This window comes from Pezoporus wallicus, unplaced genomic scaffold, assembly GCF_028554395.1.
Source record: "Pezoporus wallicus isolate ANWC-B61680 ecotype Strahan unplaced genomic scaffold, APGP_CSIRO_Pwel_v1 scaffold_7107, whole genome shotgun sequence".
In the NCBI taxonomy this organism is placed as follows: domain Eukaryota; kingdom Metazoa; phylum Chordata; class Aves; order Psittaciformes; family Psittacidae; genus Pezoporus; species Pezoporus wallicus.
This window is the reverse complement of record NW_026642114.1, coordinates 2,185,013-2,193,289: the sequence shown is the minus strand read 5'-3', so window position 1 is coordinate 2,193,289 and position 8,277 is coordinate 2,185,013. Positions and strand designations below refer to the sequence as shown.

Here is an 8,277-nt window from a genome sequence, read left to right as displayed (position 1 = left end):
TGACATCCACCCAAAGAGTGCCAGGATGAGAGAAACAAAGTGCAGTGGTATTTGACAGTGCTCCATATCTTTGGCAAGGGATCTGTAGGTTCCTGGTCATTCCAAATAGTTTTTGTCAGGAAAGATGTATAGGAGTTTTGAGGCTTATAGGACATTGAGGACTTTCTCTGTTCCTTCCCTGTGTGTGTAGGTTACCAAGGCAGCTGCACCATGCGAAAGTATTGCTGTTCTCTAGGTTCTCAGCTGGTTCTTCCTCAGTGGTGCTGGATTCTCCTTTGTCAGCTCAGTCGGAGTTGATTAAATGGATCACTTATAAAAGTTTTAGATGCCCACAAGCTCAGAACTTGTCCTTTCGCACCCACCAGTGGAAGCGAGCGGCAGTACAGCCTGCCTTTTCTCTGCATCCCTGATGTGCCTTGCAGGGAAGTGCAAATAAAGGCAGCCTTTTCCTTCTATTTTAAAACTATGGCTAAACACCTTGGTTGGCTGTGGGTGTACGTATGTATGTATGTATGTCCACATGGGTGGTGACTGAAATCCCGTATCCAGGACTACACCATGGGACCCAGCTCATTCCTTCGTTCCTGAACCACGAGGCTGGCAGCACCCAACAACCTGCAGGTGTGCTGCAGTCCCTGCCTGTTCCCCCACCAATTGCTGGGCTCCCACCTCTGGGTGTTCAGTTTGGGGCACTAAGTACACAGGGCCAAGTCTGTCTTTCTTGCCAAGGTGTCCATGTCTTGCAAGATGGATCAGACCCTAGGGGCCAGGCCCTAAGGTGTCAAGGTGCATCTGGCCCTGTGAAGAGAAAGGGACGACACCCCTCTTCCCTCCACCCCCTGCTCACACACATGCCACCCCTGCTCCTTGTGCTCTCTATTTTTCCCTTCCCAAAACAAGCAGAGGCTTCTCCCATGTACAATCCACTTTGTATTACAGCCTGGGCTGCCCTCCCTCCTGCCTCCAGACCTGCCAATAGGCCAGCCTTCAGCTCCTCTCTGGGCAGGACTGACTGGGGGCAGTGTAGCAACCATGGGACATGGAACAGCTCTTAGAGCATGGGTGAGTCCTTGTCTTTTGGGCTTTCTGGGAGCTTTGTGGTGCCTGTAAGGAGGCTGCTCGCTGTCAGAGGACTCTGGGTAGCTGGAGAGACCACATTCATGGCCTCCAAAGGCAAGGGCAAGATGAAAGCAGTAGGTTTCTCTGCAGTAAGGGAGTGCAGTGCATGGAGGTAACGGAGCTGAGCAGCAGCAGGGGCACTGGACAGAATCTCAGCTGCCATCCGCAGTGACTCCGAAGCAGCCTTTTCCCCCTCAGCAGCGATCACCTACCAAGCAGGGGAATAAAGATTTCTGTGAGGCTGGGAGTAAGGGAACATGGACTGCTCATTACAGAGGGAGTTTGCCACCATGAAATTCCCAGGGCCAAAGTGATTGTAACATTCCTGTTCTCTGGGGATCACAGTATGTATTAGACCTCTTGATGCTCCCAAAAGTTCGGGAGCTCATGTCTAACTTGTTTTTACTAGGCCTGCCAGGGCCCACAACTAAGCATACTCTTGCTGTAACAGCATGGGAGAGGGCAGCCCTCAGGCTAGGCTTGTGGGAGGGGTGCTGGACACCAACCTTATTCAGGCTCTCGTGTAGCGCAGAGCAAGAGATGGAGACCAGCACTCACTGAGCAAGGTGCAGGGTATGTTACAGGGGTGACAGCCCTGCACTGGGCTCATAGAGGAGAATGAAACCCTGAGGAGAAGATCCCCATGGGGATCACCATGGGCCCAGTGATAACCCCAGACCTCCTTTGCGTGTCTTTCTGTCCTACCTGTAAGCCAGGTACCAGATCTGGCACTCCACTGGACTGGCCCACACTCTTGCTGCATCTCCCCTTGCTAGACACAGCTCTTGAACAGGAATTAAAGAAAACATATCTTTCCAGAGCTGTATCCTTGTGTGGCATTTCCCAGGGATCATAAACAAGGAATGCTTTGGAAAGAGATGGGAAGCGTTCAGAGTTGGCATACCCGCACTTTGGCCTGTCTTTGGGCCTCCGCTTCCACAGCTAGGGACTGGCGAATTTCAGCAGGCAGTTGCACGTTGTTGCTGTGGTAGTGAAGGACAGGGATTAGCTGGGCTCTAGACTTTCCTGCCAGCACTAGATGATCAGTCTGAGGCTTGGAATGGGCTCATGAGTCAGTCTCTGCAGAGCAGTTCACTCATGTTCTTTGCTCCCAGTGTCCTTTGTGTGTCTCACTTCAGCCTTCTACCTCCATACCTATCTTTCTTTTCCTGCCTAGTTTTCTAACGGTTAGACTTGCATTATCACTTGGCAGCAGAGACCTCTCCTCTCTGTGCCTCTGCTGCCTGAAGTCTAAGCTCACTCCTTGTGAGACTGCAGAGAATCCACTGGGAGACAAGCACAGGATTTTCCTTCTGTTCATACACAATTTACTCATTCACCATTGTCTCTCTCTTCCATGGCCCTCTACAGGAGGAGTGAGTCTCACCTTTCTGCATGGGATTCTTGAATGATAAGCCCATCCCTACAAGTGCTAATTCCCTGCGGCCTTTGATCTAGAATAGGACACAGAGGGTTTAGTGCTTGCTGCAGAATTAGGTGCAAACTCTGCCTGTAGCAGCAGTGAAATGGTGATGAGATCCCAGCTAAGGATCCTGCCCTGGCTGTTAGTGCTGGAGCAAGCAGTCTTCACATGTAGAAGTTTTACATGAGGCAGAGGCTGAAAAGTACAGGGAAAATAGGAAGGTGGGAGGTGGGGCTCTATCTTCTCCAGAATAGCTACAGGGAGAGAGACAGAGACAAAGGAGGAAGAGGCATGCAGCAGTGAACACAGCAGGAGAGGTACTTGCAAAGGGCCAGGGAAGTCCCCTCTGCCAGCATTTTCTACTTACATTTCTGTTCTCTCCACTTTGATCCCCCAGCAGCCTGTGACTGCATCCAAAGCCACCTGTGAAGAGGAATATTTTTAGAGCATGAGGGAAACACCAGCCCTGGCCTAGGCCTTTTACAGGGAAGTAAGACAGTGCAGGGACATTAATTCAAGGCAGTTAAATGCAGGACCATAAGGCATATTTATTAAGGTTTTGTGCTATCGTGTAAGGCCCCTCAGAAATAAAACTACTTCCCTCACTTCCAATGTGTGTTTGCCCCTGGGATTTAGCACAGTTTAACCAGTCCATACTAGTTCAAGTGTGCAATCAATTCAGTTCCATTGGAAGCATTCAGCTCCTGACTTGGTATCATCATGTACCTGTGTCATGGCCACAGAGAACTGCTCCTGGAAAGCCCATGTATGCTGGGTTTATGGCAACTGACTCAGGGGCACTGTCACATTTCTTGTAAGAATTTCCTCTCTGGGGTAAGTAATGAAGGCGGGCTATCACAAAGCACTGATGGAGCTTGTCTAAGTAGTTCCTCCATGCTCCATTATTCACTATGGCTGCCTGTGGGGCCCACAGTGTATGTTCTTCCTCTAAAGTGATCCAAGTCAAAAAACAAACAGAAGAAAAATCAACCATTTTTCTGTGAAGGAGAGACATATTGTTATTGTACCCTTCTGCAAACCAGTGTTTGTGATTTTCAGGGACTGATCACCTGAGCTGCTTTGTGGAACCTCATTTCACCCCTTGCTCTGCTGTCTCCCCCTGTGGAAGCACCTTTATCTCCTGGCTGATGCTCTTCCTCTCTAGGAGAAGTTCAGAGAAGGCTCGATGTGCCAGGAGGCGCTTTGTGGTGGTTTGCACCAGCAGCTGGATGGCACTGGAAATGCTGGTCAGGGTAGTAAGGAGAAGAGAGGCATTTTCCAACCGGTAGTAGCAGACAGCATCTATCTCCAAGGTAACCATGTCCTTGGTCACCACCTAAGCAGAAGACATTAAGAGAGATGGAGCTGGTTCTGACAACTCTAAGGTAGCACATAAAAGCACACGATTAAAAGAATGATGAAGAGTAGCTGGATGGTTAAGTCTTTGTAGTTTCCACCTCTGCTGATGACTGACCTTGAACAAACTATACAACCTCTGGACTTCAGTTCCCTGAGAAGCATCTTTGCACCTGTCTCCTCAATACAGCTGCTGAGCTAGGGACTGTAAGTAGGTTGTCATCCTGTGCTGTGTTTCCCTGCCCATTGCTGCCTGGTCCATTCCTGTTCTGAGAGCATAGACTGTGTCCTGAAGTATGTGCTCAGTTATTGTATCTCCAGAAGATTTGCTCAACCAGGAGATGCCACCAGACAAGGCCCGTCCCACTGGCAATGCAGCAGCACAGACAATACACCCCAGAAGGAGAAGACAGGCTGTGGCTAGGGAGGTTGCAGGTTTAATGGTTAGAAACAAGCATTCAGCCCTTTCTTCCTCCCAGGCTTATACATAAGCTGAGTACCATCCTTACATTGTTGTAAGATCTTAGTCTGAGTCCCTGCTGCATGCACTCCTCAGTGTGGTGGGTAGAAAGCCCATGGGCTAGTATCTTTAGCCCAGCCACTCCCTATTGGGGTATCCAAGCATGTCCAACCGAATGGGAGTTTTTTCAAACTTTTCTATGCAGGAATAAAGGCTGGAAGCCTGAGGTGTAATGTTAAAGTGATCCAAATGAGAGGGAATACCTGATGGAAGGGGATCTCTAGTGTTTTGAGGCGGAGGTCTATCTTGTGATATGTGTCCAGACAGGGAAGGAAAAAGAAAAGGCCTGTGGGAAGAAGTGCAGCTGGTGATCATCAGAACCACAGAAATTGTCCCTCCTGCTTTGGAGAACAGGGGAGGGTTTGGCATGCAGAACTACAAAGGAACAGCAAACATAGGCTCAAATTCTGAGGCTGCTTCTGTGATGAGAAAAGCCATTAGAAGATACCAGCCCTTTAAAGGAAGGGAGCAAAGACATCCCATCTCCTGTCTAGCTCTGCCTGCTTGGAGGGCACCAGTATGTGAGCTTTGTCAGAGCACGAAGCAGAGCAATGTGGCTGTGGGGTGCTCAGTAAACACCTTACCAGGCCCTTTGGCTCTTCCAGGAAGGAGATGCCCAAGGCGGAAGACGATGGCTCTCTCATACTCCCGCACTACCTATAGAGGGAAACAAAAGATAGGCTGGAGAAGTAGGCATAGGACTAGGGAATGGGGTCTCAACAGTATGATAAGAAGTCTTCTGAGAAAGCCCTGCAAAGCGAGGATTTCAGCAGATACGAGCTAGTGGCATCAGCTGAGTTGCTGAGTCCCTTTAGCCTAAACTGAGAACCTGCCCAGAGCTGCTGGCTGACCTTGTGTGAGAGCAACATATAAGCAGCCCTATGACAGCCAAAGATTTGGTGAGAGCAGCACAGGGTTTCCCAGGATGAGGCCAGCCTTCTGCTGCTTCCTTGTAGCCTGGCCAAACTTGAATACCCTGAGCTAAAATTTTCTGTGTTGGTTGTCTGCCTCCAAGGGAATCATGTGTGCATGTGCTCATGTGCAAGATCTGAGCTATAATGCTGACACTCTTGTTGATAACAAGATGTATGTGAAATTTCCTGAGAAGTGGGAATCAAAATATGCCTACCAGTAGGCATACTGAGAAAAGGGGAGGAAGAGGAGAAAATATGCTATTAACTGAGAGATCAATCTCTCTTAGAATTTTTAATTCAAACCCTATTTAACCTGCTGCTGCAATGCAGCAATCCGTGGGCTAGGTAGGCTGAGTTGAAGAAGTGGGGCCTTACACCAAAAAATCTTCATGCTCATGTCTGAAACATGCTGAACCAGTAAGTTACAATCCACATCAGACACCAAATACTAAACCCAGAAAGGACCCATGACTGTTCTCACCTTCATGCAGAACCAGACAGAAATGGGGAAGGTCATTATGATGAACAGGAAAGACAAGATGGTCAGAAGCCACTCGCAGATGCCCATACCCGGAGACTTTACACCTAGGGAGAAATTCAACATGACACTGTTAAGAGAGGACTGCTCTCTAAATACTGATTGCCTGAGAAGTACCTGCACAGCTCAGCTTCACTATTGTCCTCTACCTAGACCCGTTGTATGTGAAGCATTTGGCCTTCTCTGGTCTTGTGTTAAAGAATAGTCCCTGCCCCAGGTGGACAGGAACTGCTAGGATGGACTGACAGATTTTGTCTCTGCTTTACTGGCAGATATTGAGCCATGCTTCCCCATGGTACCTCAATGAGAGAAGCCTTTAGCTTGAAGACCTGTTGCTACCAAGCAGAGTTCAAGGCTTGGAATGGGCAACTTGCTGGCTGAGCCGGCATCTCAGAAGCTTATCTGGAAAGATAAGCTAATGGCAAAGAGAAATATTGTAAATAAGAGGTAGCTCTCAACATGCACAGCTTGAAGTGCCCATCCCTATCAGAGTATCTCAGGTTGTTTTAGAATAGGATTTTAGTCTTACCCAGCTCCCTAATGCAGTAGGACCAAGCCACTGGTGCTGCCGAAATCTCTGTGCTCTACAGCAGTGAAATCAAGATGCTGAAGGCTGGCTGGGGTGGTCAGCCCCAGACGAATATTACCTTCTACATCTTCCCAAAGAGAGTGTGGGTCATCTTGCTCTGGCTGCTCTTTGTTGTGCTCCTGCCCGAGGGAAAATCTGCACATATGGCATGAAAATAGATAACTTCTGGGTGCACCTCACCCAGAGAGTGTAGCATGTTCTCCATTAGTAAAGTTAGCATTCCTGCACCCCTTCTATTTTAAATACCTTCTAGCCCTTCCATCCCTGCCCTTTTGCCCTTGGAGCTCTCTGCAGAGCCACCAGGTCCTGAAGGAGGTTCACATTCCAAGAACCTGTGTGATGACTAGAGCTCCACAGCACTGCTCACTAGCTAGAATTCCTGTCATTGAGGCGGAAAAGAGACAGAGGTGAAAAACTTAGTTCCCAGACAGACAGGAGCAAGTCTGAACCTTTATGTCACTCTACGGCAGCAGAGCCGCTGGCATGGAAGCAGATAGTGGCTTCACATGGAAATGATGCTGGTTCTGTAATACACATCTGTCATTCCTGTGGTGATGGTGGGTTGAAAGAGGCCCAGTCATCTTGCCAAACAACCCACGATTCTCCCTCTCACCATGGCAGGCTGGGAATCTGCTTAAGAAACACCCAGCCTGGAGAGCAGCTGCTCTTAAAGGTTATCCAGACACGGAGCTATGAGTATGCACCTCAAGCACAGTTCCTCCCTGCAGCTCAGTCCTTCTGACTATGAACTGGCCTTAAGGCTAACTTTCTGCACCTAAAGAAGAGCAAGCAGGAAAAGAGAGAGAACAGAGCATGACTAGAACTGGGGAGTAACAAGCTGAATCATGAAGGATGCTGGGGATGTAGCTGCTTTTTGCAAAGTTATTTGCTTTGTGACACAATGCTGCTCAGCCTGCAGAACTGACTGCAGAGGCTGGCTGGAATCTCCCGTATGCTGTCCTGAGAATCTGTGCAAGGTGGGTGTGAAGACACCATGCAGACAGCAGAGTCACATAGTGACCCATACATGGTCAAAGAGCCCCTTCCCTTGTATAAAACATACCTTCCTCTTGCTGTTCGCTGTCCAGCAATGCCATTGCCTCCATTTCTTCATCAGATACCACATCATCCACATCCACCACTGTGGATGTGTGCACCCTACCAGCTGTCCCTGTGGTGCTCTTGATCTCCTTCGGTTTCTCCTGCTTTATGTCTCCCCTTCGCTTGCTGGCTTCTCTGCTGCTCTCTCTCTTCTCTCGTTTGCTCTGTGTAGCTGGGGACTCTCTGCGTCTCCTGTGAGACTCCCTGGAATTGCTCTGAGACCTCTTATCCATCCTCATGTGTGCTGAGGAGCATGCAGCTGCCTGTGAGAGTGGGATGAATTTGTGCTTGAATTTATTGCTTCAGGCAGGAAAACCAGGCAGGGGAGGAGAGAATGGGAAAGTGTCAGATCAAGGAGTCTTGTTTCAAGTTTATCACAGGCTTGTCAGACACAGTGGACAGTGAAGTGATCAAGCTGTTTCCCAGCTGCTCTGCTCTCTTCACAAACAGAGATTTAAAGTTAGACCCTGGACTCCAGAAGGACATTCTGTTTGCATCTTCCTGCCTTTCAAAATAAACTACAATCAGAAGCACTCAGATGATTTTTAGTAGGTGGTTTCTGCAAAGCTGTTGAAAAGCAACCTAAAAGTAATTGTCAGACGTGCAGCTGCAAAGACCTCAAATGGTGGGGTGGTCCAGAACAATAAACAACAGGGCGAAAAACCTTTACTAGTGAGAGCAGTTGCTTACTCAGGGGTGTTTGGAGGGGGTGTTGCA

General features: G+C 48.8%; 2 protein-coding genes across 2 annotated transcripts in view; one reads left to right on the top strand and one right to left on the bottom strand.

Annotated features, from left to right (window-relative positions):
• Positions 1-852: 852 nt before the first annotated feature.
• NPHS2 (NPHS2 stomatin family member, podocin) lies at positions 853-7,884 on the bottom strand. The gene is made up of 8 exons (XM_057427290.1): positions 7,523-7,884; positions 5,814-5,917; positions 5,003-5,075; positions 4,622-4,704; positions 3,675-3,878; positions 2,910-2,965; positions 2,024-2,102; positions 853-1,327 (listed from the first exon to the last, which is right to left on the bottom strand). The coding sequence occupies exons 1-8, from the start codon at positions 7,797-7,799 to the stop codon at positions 1,052-1,054; spliced, it is 1,152 nt and encodes a 383-aa protein (XP_057283273.1). The 5' UTR covers positions 7,800-7,884; the 3' UTR covers positions 853-1,051.
• The window catches only part of TDRD5 (tudor domain containing 5), a 23,203-nt gene continuing 22,739 nt past the window's right edge, over positions 7,814-8,277 (top strand). Inside the window, exon 1 of the mRNA XM_057427200.1 lies at positions 7,814-7,825. Coding sequence (XP_057283183.1) covers positions 7,814-7,825 — 12 coding nt within the window. The remainder of the gene's footprint in view (positions 7,826-8,277) is intronic.